Source organism: Stenella coeruleoalba (genome assembly GCF_951394435.1).
Source record: "Stenella coeruleoalba genome assembly, chromosome: 19".
Classification (NCBI taxonomy): Eukaryota; Metazoa; Chordata; class Mammalia; order Artiodactyla; family Delphinidae; genus Stenella; species Stenella coeruleoalba.
In genome coordinates, this window is record NC_137165.1 from 12,297,701 (window position 1) to 12,311,572 (window position 13,872).

General features: G+C 48.5%; 2 protein-coding genes across 2 annotated transcripts; one reads left to right on the forward strand and one right to left on the reverse strand.

Annotated features, from left to right (window-relative positions):
* Nucleotides 1-7,426: 7,426 nt before the first annotated feature.
* Nucleotides 7,427-8,292, reverse strand: EMC6 (ER membrane protein complex subunit 6). Its single transcript, XM_079903636.1, has 2 exons — nt 8,175-8,292; nt 7,427-7,987 (listed from the first exon to the last, which is right to left on the reverse strand). Exon 2 carries the CDS (start codon nt 7,937-7,939, stop codon nt 7,607-7,609), a length of 333 nt encoding a protein of 110 aa, XP_079759762.1. The 5' UTR covers nt 7,940-7,987; nt 8,175-8,292; the 3' UTR covers nt 7,427-7,606.
* A 161-nt stretch (nt 8,293-8,453) lies between these two features.
* On the forward strand, nt 8,454-13,782 carry TAX1BP3 (Tax1 binding protein 3). Its single transcript, XM_079903635.1, has 4 exons — nt 8,454-8,591; nt 11,571-11,690; nt 12,095-12,172; nt 12,485-13,782. Exons 1-4 carry the CDS (start codon nt 8,553-8,555, stop codon nt 12,620-12,622), a joined length of 375 nt encoding a protein of 124 aa, XP_079759761.1. The 5' UTR covers nt 8,454-8,552; the 3' UTR covers nt 12,623-13,782.
* The last annotated feature ends 90 nt before the right edge of the window (nt 13,783-13,872 follow it).

Below are 13,872 nucleotides of genomic sequence, written 5' to 3' on the forward strand. Positions count from 1 at the left end.
AGCCAGAAGGGAGTGGCATGACATATTCAAAGTGATGAATATGTAACCTACAACCAAGATTACTCTACCTGGCAAGGATCTCATTCAGATCCGATGGAGAAATCAAAGCTTTACAGACAAGCAAAAGCTAAAAGAATTCAGCACCACCAAACCAGCTCTACAACAAATGCTAAAGGAACTTCTCTAAGTGGGAAACACAAGAAAAGGACCTACAAAAACAAACCCAAAACACTTAAGAAAATGGTAATAGGAACATACATATCGATAATTACCTTAAACGTGAATGGATTAAATGCTCCAACCAAAGACACAGGCTTGCTGACTGGACACAAAAACAAGACCCATACATATGCTATCTACAAGAGACCCACTTCAGACCTAGGAACACATACAGACTGAAAGTGAGGGGATGGAAAAAGATATTCCAAGCAAATGGAAATCAAAAGAAAGCTGGAGTAGCAATAGTCATATCAGATAAAATAGACTTTAAAATAAAGAATGTTACAAGAGACAAGGAAGGACACTACATACTGATCAAGGGATCAATCCAAGAAGAAGATATAACAATTATAAATATATATGTACCCAACATAGGAGCACCTCAATACATAAGGCAACTGCTAACAGCTATAAAGGAGGAAATTGACAGTAACACAGTAATAGTGTGGGGACTTTAACACCTCACTTACACCAATGGACAGATCATCCAAACAGAAAATTAATAAGGAAACACAAGCTTCAAATGACACAACAGACCAGACAGATTTAATTGATATTTATAGGACATTCCATCCAAAAACAGCAGATTACACTTTCTTCTCAAGTGCACACGAAACATTCTCCAGGATAGATCACATTTTGGGTCACAAATCAAGCCTCAGTAAATTTAAGAAAAGTGATATCATATCAAGCATCTTTTCTGACCACAACGCTAGGAGATTAGAAATCAATTACAGGGAAAAAAAAACATAAAAAAACACAAACACATGGAGGCTAAACAATACGTTACTAAATAACCAAGAGATCACTGAAGATATCAAAGACGAAATCAGAAAATACCTAGAGACAAATGACAATGAAAACACGACGATCCAAAACCTATGGGATGCAGCAAAAGCAGTTCTAAGAGGGAAGTTTATACCAATACAAGCCTACCTCAAGAAACAACAAACATCTCAAATAAACAATCTAACCTTACACCTAAAGGAACTAGAGGAAGAAGAACAAACAAAACCCAAAGTTAGTAGAAGGAAAAAAGTCATAAAGACCAGAGCAGAAATAAATGAAATAGAAACAACAAAAAAAAACAATAGTAAAGATCAATAAAACTAAGAGCTGGTTCTTTGAGAAGATAAACAAAATTGATAAACCATTAGCCAGACTCATCAAGAAAAAGAGGGAAAGGACTCAAATCAATAAATTTAGAAATGAAAAAGAAGTTACAACAGACACACAGAAATACAAAGCATCCTAAGAGACTACTACAAGCAACTCTATGCCAATAAAATGGACAACCTGGAAGAAATGGACAGATTCTTAGAAAGGTATAACCTTACAAGACTGAACCAGGAAGAAATAGAAAATATGAACAGACCAATCACAAGTAATGAAATTGAAACTGTGATTAAAAATCTTCCAAAAACAAAAGTCCAGTACCAGATGGCTTCACAGGTGAATTCCATCAAACATTCAGAGAAGAGCTAACACCCATCCTTCTCAAACTCTTCCAAAAAATTGCAGAGGAAGGAACACTCCCAAACTCATTCTATGAGGCCACCATCACCCTGATACCAAAACCAGACAAAGATACTACAAAAAAAAGGAAATTACAGACCAATTTCACTGATGAATACAGATGCAAAAATCCTCAACAAAATACTAGCAAACAGAATCCAACAACACATTAAAAGGATCATACACCATGATCAAGTGAGATTTATCCCACCGATGCAAGGATTCTTCAATATACACAAATCAATCAATGTGATACACCATATTAACAAATTGAAGAATAAAAACCATATGATCATCTCAATAGATGCAGAAAAAGCTTTTGACAAAATTCAACACCAATTTATGATAAAAATTCTCCAGAAAGTGGGCATAGAGGGAACCTACCTCAACATAATAAAGGCCATATATGACAAACCCACAGCAAACATCATTCTCAATGGTGAAAAACTGAAAGCATTTCCTCTAAGATCAGGAACAAGACAAGATGTCCACTCTCAGCACTATTATTCAACATAGTTTTGGAAGTCCTAGCCACAGCAATCAGAGAAGAAAAAGAAATAAAAGGAATACAAATTGGTAAAGAAGAAGTAAAACTGTCACTGTTTCCAGATGACATGATACTATACATAGAGAATCCTAAAGATGCCACCAGAAAACTATTAGAGCTAATCAATGAGTTTGGTAAAGTTGCAGGATACAAAATTAATGCACAGAAATCTCTTGCACTCCTATACACTAATGATGAAAAATCTGAAAGAAAAATTAAGGAAACACTCCCATTTACCCCTGCAACAAAAAGAATAAAATACCTAGGAATAAACCTACGTAGGGAGACAAAAGACCTGTATGCAGTAAACTAGGGCTTCCCTGGTGGTGCAGTGGTTAAGAATACACCTGCCAGGCTCCCTGACTTCAGACTATACTACAAAGCTACAGTAATCAAGACAGTATGGTACTGGCACAAAAACAGAAATATAGATCAATGGAACAGGATAGAAAGCCCAGAGATAAACCCATGCACATATGGTCACCTTATCTTTGATAAAGGTGGCAAGAATATACAATGGACAAAAGACAGCCTCTTCAATAAGTGGTGCTGGGAAAACTGGACAGCTACATGTAAAAGTATGAGATTAGATCACTTCCTAACACCATACACAAAAATAAGCTCAAAATGGATTAAAGACCTAAATGTAAGGCCAGAAACTATCAAACTCTTAGAGGAAAACATAGGCAGAACACTCTATGACATAAATCACAGCAAGATCCTTTTTGACCCACCTCCTAGAGAAATGGAAATAAAAACAAAAATAAACAAATGGGACCTAATGAAACTTCAAAGCTTTTGCATAGCAAAGGAAACCATAAACAAGACCAAAAGACAACCTTCAGAATGGGAGAAAATATTTGCAAATGAAGCAACTGACAAAGGATTGATCTCCAAAATTCATAAGCAGCTCATGCAGCTCAATAACAAAAAAACAAACACCCCAATCCAAAAATGGGCAGTAGACCTAAATAGACATTTCTCCAAATAAGATATACAGATTGCCAACAAACACATGAAAGAATGCTCAACATCATTAATCATTAGAGAAATGCAAATCAAAACTACAATGAGATATCATCTCACACCAGTCAGAATGCCCATCATCAAAAAATCTAGCAACAATAAATGCTGGAGAGGGTGTGGAGAAAAGGAAACACTCTTGCACTGCTGGTGGGAATGTGAATTGGTACAGCCACTATGGAGAACAGTATGGAGGTTCCTTAAACTACAAATAGAACTACCATATGACCCAGCAATCCCACTACTGGGCATATACCCTGAGAAAACCATAATTCAAAGAGTCATGTACCAAAATGTTCATTGCAGTTCTATTTACAATAGCCTGGAGATAGAAACAACCTAAGTGTCCATCATCGGATGAATGGATAAAGAAGATGTGGCACATATATACAATGGAATATTACTCAGCCATAAAAAGAAATGAAACTGAGCTATTTGTAATGAGGTGGATGGACCTAGAGTCTGTCATACAGAGTGCAGTAAGTCAGAAAGAGAAAGACAAATACCGTATGCTAACACATACATATAGAATTTAAGAAAAAAAAAAAGATGTCATGAAGAAGCCAGGGGTAAGACAGGAATAAAGACACAGACCTACTAGAGAATGGACTTGAGGATATGGGGAGGGGGAAGGGTAAGCTGTGACAAAGCGAGAGAGTGGCATGGACATATATACACTATCAAATGTAAAACAGATAGCTAGTGGGAAGCAGCCGCATAGCACAGGGAGATCAGCTCAGTGCTTTGTGACCACCTAGAGGGGTGGGATAGGGAGGGTGGGAGGGAGGGAGATGCAAGAGGGAAGAGATATGGGAACATATGTATATGTATAACTGATTCACTTTGTTATAAAGCAGAAACTAACACACCATTGTAAAGCAATTATACTCCAATAAAGATGTAAATAAAACAAACAAACAAACAAAAAATCCGCCTGCCAATGCAGGGGTGACGGGTTCAATCCCTACTCTGGGAAGATCCCACATGCGGAGCAACTAAGCCCGTGCGTGACAACTACTGAGCCTGCGCTCTAGAGCCCGCGAGCCATAACTACTGAAGCCCACGTGCCACAACTACTGAAGCCTGCGCGCCTAGAGCCCGTGCTCTGCAACAAGAGAAGCCACTGCAGGGTTTCCGTGGTGGCACAGTGGTTGAGAGTCCGCCTGCCGATGCAGGGGACACGGGTTCGTGCCCCGGTCCGGGAAGATCCCACACGCCGCGGAATGGCTGGGCCCGTGAGCCATGGCCGCTGAGCCTGCGCATCCAGAGCCTGTGCTCCACAACGGGAGAGGCCACAGCAGTGAGGCCTGCGTACCGCTAAAAAAAAAATAAATAAAAATAAAAAATAAAAAAAAGATGATACCAACAGATGGAGAGATATACCATGTTCTTGGATTGGAAGAATCAATATTGTGAAAATGACTATACTACCCAAAGCAATCTACAGATTCAGTGCAATCCCAGATTTGGTGCAAACAATCCCAATGGCATTTTTTGCAGAACTAGAACAAAAAAATCTTAAAATTTGGATGGAGACACAAAATTCCCCGAATAGCCAAAGCAGTCTTGAGGGAAATAAACAGCTGGAGGAATCAGACTCCCTGACTTCAGAGTATACTACAAAGCTACAGTAATCAAGACAATATGGTACTGGCACAAAAACAGAAATATAGATCAATGGAACAGGATAGAAAGCCCAGAGATAAACCCACACACCTATGGTTAACTAATCTATGACAAAGGAGGCAAGGATATACAATGGAGAAAAGACAGTCTCTTCAATAAGTGGTGCTGGGAAAACTGGACAACTACATGTAAAAGAATGAAATTAGAATACTCCCTAACACCATACACAAAAAATAAACTCAAAATGGATTAGAGACCTAAATGTAAGACTGGACACTATAAAACTCTTAGAGGAAAACATAGGAAGAACACTCTTAGACATAAATCACAGCAAGATCTTTTTTGACCCACCTCCTGGAGTAATGGAAATAAAAACAAAATAAACAAATGGGACCTAATGAAACTTAAAAGCTTTTGTAAAGCAAAGGAAACTACAAACAAGACGAAAAGACAACCCTCAGATGGGAGAAAATATTTGCAAACGAATCATGGGACAAAGGATTAATCTCCAAAATATATAAACACCTCATGCAGCTCAATATTAAAAAAACAAATAACCCAATCCAAAAATGGGCAGAAGACCTAAATAGACATTTCTCCAAAGAAGACATACAGATGGCCAAGAAGCACATGAAAAGCTGCTCAACATTACTAATTATTAGAGAAATGCAAATCAAAACTACAATGAGGTATCACTTCACATCAGTTAGAATGGGCATCATCAGAAAATCTACAAACAAATGCTGGAGAGGGTGTGGAGAGAAGGGAACCCTCTTGCACTGTTGGTGGGAATGTAAATTGCTACAGCCACTATGGAGAACAGTATGGAGGTTCCTTAAAAACCTAAAAACAGAATTACCATATGACCCAGCAATCCCACTCCTGGGCATATACCCAGAGAAATCATAATTCAAAAAGACACATGCACCCCAATGTTCACTGCAGCACTATTTACAATAGCCAGGTCATGGAAGCAACCTAAATGCCCATGGACAGACAAATGGATAAAGAAGATGTGGTACATATATACAATGGAATATTACTCAGCCATAAAAAGGAATGAAATTTGTAGTACATGGGTGAATCTAGAGACTGTCATACAGAGTGAAGTAAGTCAGAAAGAGAAAAACAAATATCATATATTAACGCATATATGTGGAACCTAGAAAAATGGTACAGATGAACCAGTTTGCAGGGCAGAAATTGAGACACAGATGTAGAGAACAAACGTATGGACACCAAGTGGGGAAAGTGGCGGGGGGGGGGGTAGTCGTGGTGGTGGTGGTGGGATGAATTGGGAGTTTCGGATTGCCATATATACATTAATATGTATAAAATGGATAACTAATAAGAACCTGCTATATAGGGCTTCCCTGGTGGCGCAGTGGTTGAGAGTCCGCCTGCCGATGCAGGGGACACGGGTTCGTGCCCCAGTCCGGGAAGATCCCACATGCCGCGGAGCGGCTGGGCCCGTGAGCCATGGCCGCCTAGCCTGCGCGTCTGGAGCCTGTGCTCCGCAACGGGAGAGGCCACAACAGTGAGAGGCCCGCGTACTGCTAAAAAAAAAACAAAAGAACCTGCTGTATAAAAAAATAAAATTAAAAAATTTTTTAAAAAAAGCTACCCCACAACCTGGGTTAGGTTTGGGGCTCCCGTGTACTCTCTTCGTAGCTCTTATAATCTATTTGTGAAATCAGGTAATGCTGGTCTTCCCAGTTAAAACTATAAATTCCACAAGCAACGTGTTCCTTACTTAACGCTAATGCAATATTTATTTCTCAATTAAATGTATGCATTTTATTCTAAGATAAGCCTCCTGACAGGAAGGGATCATGGACCTGCATATAGACAGAGGCATTTACACTCTAGACAAGCCCATAGATTAGCTCAATCAATCAGTCTGTTTAATTCTCACTTGACAGAGTCTAGAAAAAAAGAGCTTGCTTTTTAAAAACTGAAAACAGCTAGCTCTAACTAGGTGAAATGGAACTGAAATGACACCACTCGTACCTTGAGAGTAGTGGTTGGGAGGGAAGGCTGGGTTCTGAAAAGGTAGTCAGCCAATACAGTAAGAGCAATTAAGAGACCTACATTTGAATCCTGGCTCTGCCTCTTCCTAGCTGTGCCTCCTCCGGCAGAGGTATTTAGCCTCTCTGAGACTCAGGTGCATCAATGGGGAATAATAATCACATCTACTCCATAAGGACATTGCTAGAATTAACGAAGTAACGAGTAAAAGGTACGAGGTACAATGCTTGGCATACAAGGCACACTTAATAAACATTAACTGTTATTAATTCTCAGGATGTTAACGATAAGTTCTCTCCTTATTCAGGCCCTAGTGGCCCCTCTCTGAGGGGCCTATGTGTAAATGCAAGGAGAGGACAGAAAACTAAGGCGCAGTCCCAGCTCTCCCGGAGCCAATACCGGGCGATTTTGCACCCATGGCAGACAGGTGGTACGCGTTAAGGTAGGAAGAAAACTCCACAAAGGGTCTCACGCTTCATTTAATCTGTAGAACAGTACAGACTCTTCATCTTAAGATATAAATTATTTATAACGTTACAGGACAAGCGGCGACTCCAACAATTTAAAAACTAGGTAAGTCTACCTGGTGTTAACTTCTGGCAACAGTCCTCCCAATCTGTTTTTTTTAAAGTCATCCCTGCCCACGTTTCAGTAGACGTGCACCATGCCGTAGAGGAATGTCCAGAACAGGACGTAGGTGAAGAGGCCTCCAATGAGACCTCCTGTAAAGAGAGGTCTTCGCGACTTAAAATATTTGTTCCACCTCCTTCCCGCCTTGAGAATTAAGAGCAGGGAGAGCAGGATGGAGGCCAGCAGGTAGAAGATGAAGCCGTAGAGGCCGGTGAGGCCGAGGATGCCGGCCGTGGCCCCTGACAGCGCCGACACCGAGGTCCGGCAGTAATCCAGGACGGCGGCGTTGCCCCGCACAGCGGCCTCGCTGATGAACGGCGGCCCCTCCCGCTTGGCCACCACAGCGGCCATCGCACCCGCCCGGGCTCGGCCTCTGCTTTCTCGTGGAGCAACGCGGGGCTGCGGAGAGAACCAAGTTACAGGTGGCGCCCGGAGCGTGGCGACTTGGGTTCGCGCCGCCCCTCCCCCTGGGGCTGCGGAGACCTCGCACCCCTCAGTCTCGGACCTTCGAAAAACGCTGAAAAGGCTGAGGGCTCGGGGTTGCTGGCGGCACATCTGCATTTCCCACCCAGACTCGCCCAGTTACCTGGAAGCCGGCGGCGGACGCAGTAGTTCGGCGCTCCCTCAGACAGCCCGTAGGACGGATTCCCGCGGCGCCATCTTGCACTGGAGGATGCTGGGACGGCCCAGCCTGCGCAGTCGCCAGGAACTCGCACCCGCCCTCTGGCGCATGCGCCACGGGCGCCCTGAGCACGCTCCACCCCTCTCTCCGCTTTTCTATGCGCGCGCTGGGACTTCCGAAAGCCCGAGAGCGCTCCGGCCGGTGATTGGCTGGAGCGTCGTTAACTATTCATGAGCGGGCGGGCCGGGCTGGTTGGCCTTTGTTAACTAGAGAGGGCGAGGCCTTAGGGATTTTCGCTGCGGGCTTCACTGAGCGGTGTTTGGTAACCAGATTGGGGTCGAGATGTCCTACGTCCCGGGCCAGCCGGTCACCGCCGTGGTGGTGAGTGGTCTCGCGCGGGCTCCTCCTCGTCTTGGCTTGGCCCCACTTTGCAGATAGGTAAACTGACACCTCAAACATGTTGACAAAGCGTCGAGCCCGGGTCTCCTGCAAACCCGCAGCTAGAGCTCTGGTTCTCGCTTTGCCGGAGCGGAGCCGCGGTCTTACCCAGCCATGCAGCAGAGATGGCTGGGACCCAAGCGCCTCCTGAGGAGCCGGGATCGAGGCCAGACCCCGCGCACCAACGCCGCCGCGTTGGGCTCCTCTCAGCCGGCCGGGGCAGGGAAGATTGAGGAGAAAGGCCCCTGCTGTGGGAGTCTGGGAAAGCGCCCACTTCCCGGATCTGTGTCCCCAGCCGGGCAGCCGCGGGTGGCGGGCGCCGGCCCCGACGTCCATGAGTCGCAGCCTCTGGAATGAGGAAGTGCTTCCTCCACTCCAGCCGGCGCCGCCGCCCAGAGGGAGACTTGCGGGGTGGAGGTGGTCGGGGCCAACATAGCTGCCCCTCCCCCCCTCCCCTGCGGCCTTTCCTTCTCGGACCCATCGCCGCCCGGTCCAGAGTGAAGGCTCATACAACTGGTTCGATCCTGCTCCGAACGTTCCCTGGAACCCCAGCCCTTGGGGCAAAGTCCAGGTCCCCTACCTGGCACTTGGGGCCTGAGGAGACCTTTTGGGTCAGCTCAGGCCCCTGTCTCCTCCCTTGGCTGGTCTTGGGTGCCAAGTGCTATTAGAATAGGCAAAGTGAGGCTGGGACATTAGACCCAGATACCAATGCCACAGCTGGATGGGGCCTGGAGGCCCACTCTGTGGCTAAGGTGGGGAAATTGAGTCCCAGAGAGAAGTCTGGTCATGCTCAGTCGTGTGAAGAAGCCCTCAGGAAGGAGCCAGGTCTCTGAGAAGAAATCCCTGCTGGGTAGGGCACGGGTCAGGTGGAAGTCCTAGTCCTGGGGCCCTGGGACTGGCTGCAGTATCTCAGATGGGCGTGTTGGGCACTCCTGCAGTCAGGTGGCGTGACCAGGGAGCCACTGATAAAGCTGACACGTGAGGGTCAGCTTAGAGCACCAGCTCAGGCCTGGGCTAGGAGGAAACATCGTTGGACCTGCTGACAGCTGTCCTCAGCTTCACCCTGGCTGCACCAGCCTGCCTTTTCCAGCTCTCTAGCTGCCCCAGAGAGAAGGAGTCATGTTTGCTCCTTAGCTGGAAAAAAGGGGCGCAGGTGGGGAACCAGAGTGGGGCAGTAACCTGCCTGACCTCACCCAGCAAGGCAGTGACGGGGCCTTGTCTCCCAGTCCTAAAGCCTGTACTTCTTTCTGATCTTAAGGGTGAGTCAAAGGTGCGCAAAGGTGTGTGTCAGAGGAGGCAGAGGCAGGCCTGGAGGAGTGCACACGTTTGCACATGAAGGACCTAGGTCCAGTGGGCCTCAGGTGTCACGCTTCCCGCAACCCCCTTACTGCAGGTCATGACTGGTCCCCGGGCCTTCCTCAAAATTCTAGGACCATGACCTTCCCATTCTTCTCACACTAGGAACATGTCTGAATACGGTGGGTGGGGTCTGGCCTCTCCCTCTTGTGTCTTGGATCAGGGATGGGGGTGGAAGAAGCTCCTTCCTACCCTGTGCCCTCTCCCATGTAGTTAACATTTTGAGAATGTTAAAATCATTTTGGCCTCTCCTCTGAACTCTGGCTCCATAGGCCTGTCTACCCTCTGGACACCTGCCTGGATGGCTCCTGGCTCTCCAGCTCAACATGCTCCTTCTCATCTCGGGTCCCCATCTGGGAGATGGTTGTGTTCAGCCAGGCCAGGTGGCCAGCCAGGAGTTCGCCTTGGCTCCTTTCGGCCATGAACAGTCTGGAGCCTGTTGATCTCACTTCCTAAGTAGCTCATGTACCCTGGCCTCCACATACCACCTCTGTGAGACATCTGTTCCCGTACCGACTGCCTGAGTGGTCATTCTAGCATCACACCTGACCATGATCTACCATCAGGCCCGACTCCAGCCCTACTCCCCAATTTCTGAGAGCTCCAGTGGGCCTAGAATCAAGGTCAGGTGGCCAAAATCCTGGTCAGCCCAATGCCTGGTGCTCCTTTGTGAAGCCCCTAAGTCCAGATCAAGTCACCTTTTGCTTTGTGTTTTTCTTCTTTCTGTTAAAACTGTCAACTTTTGGGGTGGGGCAGTCGGTCTGGCTCCCAGCATCTGGGGACTGGAGGGTGGCTGCTGAGGTCTTTGAAAGCAGCTTGGCACAGATGGGGCCCACAACCTGAGTATGGTGGGAGAGCCCTAGGCACCTCCTCCACCTCCTCCACTGCACAAGAGCAGGGCCTGGGGCTTAGGGAGACACCCCCTCCCTCTGGGCCAGTCTCCTGGGCCTGCACTCCCCAGCCTTCCTGACCTGGGCTCGGCCTCATCTCACCTCCCAGTTCCGGTCCTGCACTGTACACTCCGGTCTCATGGACGTGTATCCATAGCAACTTCAAGCCTCTGCTCCTGTTCCTTTGGCCATGACAGCCTTCCTCCTTTCTGTGCAAGTTTGATCTCTGCTTTTCCCGAGCATCTCCGGGCTTGCCCTTGACAGGGCTGGCTCAGCAATCCGAGCTGCCTCAGCAGTGTGCCTGCATATTATTTTCAGGGCCTGACCTCTCCTGCCCTGTGTGGTCCCTCCCCTGGGACATAGGCCCTTCTTCAGAGCAGCCAAAGCACCCTGGTTCTTGGGCCAGGAGGGGCTTAGCATGTGTTGAGAAGGCTGGTGCCTGAGACAGAGGGAGCTGGGAGAGGTTGGGACTGAGGGTTGTGTGGGTGGGTTGATGTGGCTGAGTTATGAGTCTCAACCCCCCAGCCCGCCAGGCTGGTGACCAGCTGGATTCCTGAAGGAGGCCCTGGGCCCCACCCCCGTGGCATGGCTCTGAGCCTGAGGCTGCTGCAGGGGACACAGACCGCATTTGCTCTCCATACCTACTCATCCCCAACTCATTTTTTATCTTTGCCAGCAAAGAGTTGAAATTCACAAGTTGCGTCAAGGTGAGAACTTAATCCTGGGCTTCAGCATTGGAGGTGGAATTGACCAGGATCCCTCCCAGAATCCTTTCTCAGAAGATAAGACGGACAAGGTGAGGAGGACTAGGGTCTGGGGACCTCTCTGTGGGGCACAGAGGCCTGAGATGGTAGGTCTCTGCTTCCTGGGCTTTTGTGGAAGGAGCAGACCTCATCTCTCTCAAACGTCCTCTCTAAGAAGGTCCAAGAAATGATCTGGTGGGAATAAGTAGGGGTGGGCCTCCCAGCCCTCCCAGCACTAGGAAGCCCTGCTCAGACAGAGCCCAGGAGGCTAGCAGCAGGGGCTGTAGCATCCATGGGGCTGTTCTACTTCCCCCTTGGCTGTTCGACACAGCTTGTGCTGGGGGATACTGGGTGCGGGACAGACAGACGGCTAGGAGTATGCCATGCTGGGCTTTGCTCTGTGGATAAGAGGCCAGTGCAGTGACCCCAGTGCTTGACTTGGGCTGTCTCTTTCCAGGGCATTTACGTCACACGGGTATCCGAAGGAGGCCCTGCGGAAATTGCTGGGCTGCAGATTGGGGACAAGATCATGCAGGTAACAGATGTCCCAAAGGAGGAAAACAAGGTTTGGGCCAGAGGGTCTAAAGCACTTCGGGGGGGGGGGGGCAGGGCTGCCCCTGCCTGCCTCCCTGGGCACCTGGGAGAATCACCGAAGTCGTCTTGGAGCCCATACTGGCGTCGCCCCCAGAGGAAGCTGGCTCTCCGCTGTGTGTGCGTGTGAGAGGTGCTTGGCATCCCCCAGCCCGGGCACGTCAGCTCGGGAGACCCAGGCCTCCCAAAGCCCGTCCTACTTTCCGATCCCAGAAGGTGGCAAGCTGAGGTGGGCTGTGTTCTCTCCCTGGGCCAGGTGAACGGCTGGGACATGACCATGGTCACACACGACCAGGCCCGGAAGCGGCTCACCAAGCGCTCGGAGGAGGTGGTGCGTCTGCTGGTGACGCGGCAGTCGCTGCAGAAGGCCGTGCAGCAGTCCATGCTGTCCTAGCAGCCGCCGGGGCCCCTGACTCATGCCTGCCCGCCCTTTGTACAGCGACACTACTTCCACGCTCTGTCTGCCCCTCGTCCTGGCTTCTGCTCGTTGCTGGGCCCCCGCCTAGAAGGGCAAGAGCTGGTCCCAGAGGCCTGACCTGCCTTCCCCTCTCCCACCATGGGCCCGAAGCTCTGGGACCAGCTCTCTCCCTTGGACACTGAGGATTGGAAACAAGGGCCTGGAGCCGAGATGGAGTCAGTCCCCAATCTGTGACCAAGGCTTGGCCCCCAGACCCTGCTGCCGGGCCACAGCAGGCGAGCAGGGGGCCCCCCTTCCTGAGAACACCATGTAGCTGGGAAACACAGGGCTGGGCACTGCCCCCCGTGTCTTGGCTCTGCAGTGCCTGTGCCCCATCCTTTTCCCTGTGTTTCCCAGCGGGGATTCGACTCACTACCAGAGACACTATGAAGGTTTGTCCGGATGGAAGCCAGGCAGGCTCGCAGCTCACCCCGTTGCACTCCCACCCCCCAAGGGGTGCGGGCCTCCCCAGGGTTCACCTACTTACAGGATTCAGATGAGGTTTGAGGCTGACATTTCAGGGCAGTTCTCAGGATTGCCATTTTCCTCTATGCCTTTGGGTTTAACGTTTGTATTTTTTTAATCACAACTTTGATACAAAGTGTTTTTATCGTACTCTTTGAAGATGCCAGTTCAACTTTCGAATTCGGCTAATTCACATCTGGGAATTACTCTTAGCAAGGGAACCAGCCTTGCTTTGGTTACTGTGGAAATGGGGCAGTAGGAAGCCACCCCACGTCTTGTGCCCAATAAACAGTGCTGGAATTCATTCATCAGAGGTCTTTGCTGAGACATGAGGTAGGGATATTTGGGGGTGAATTGTGAGAGAGCTTTGGTTGTGAGGCTGGCTGACTTGGCCCCTGCTGCTCTGGACAAAGCCCAACTATCCCCAAGGCCGCTGACGCTGTGCTTGCCCAGGGCCGCCCGCGTGGGAACGTCTGGGAGTACCTTCACTGGAACTGGGCCAGGAACCCCCAACTTCCCTTGCGTAACCTAGCCTCAGCTCCTATTGGGGAGGGACCTCATGGACACCAAGGGAGAACATCCACCCACTAAGACTCTTAAGAGCATTCAGTTTAGCACAGCCAGAGATGCAGCCCCAAATGTTTCCAGGGGCTGTGACCTGAGGAGATGGGGGGAGCTGGGGAGCACTGAGGCCTTTGCTTGGCCCAGCACTGGCTGCATTA

What these genes read in the sequence shown, in the direction of transcription:
- EMC6 (XM_079903636.1), bottom strand. Translation starts at nt 7,939, where the DNA reads ATGGCCGCTGTGGTGGCCAAGCGGGAGGGGCCGCCGTTCATCAGCGAG.
- TAX1BP3 (XM_079903635.1), top strand. Translation starts at nt 8,553, where the DNA reads ATGTCCTACGTCCCGGGCCAGCCGGTCACCGCCGTGGTG. An exon ending in CAGAAGATAAGACGGACAAG is followed by an intron (nt 11,691 to 12,094) that starts GTGAGGAGGACT and finishes GTCTCTTTCCAG; the next exon opens with GGCATTTACGTCACACGGGT. An exon ending in TTGGGGACAAGATCATGCAG is followed by an intron (nt 12,173 to 12,484) that starts GTAACAGATGTC and finishes TCCCTGGGCCAG; the next exon opens with GTGAACGGCTGGGACATGAC.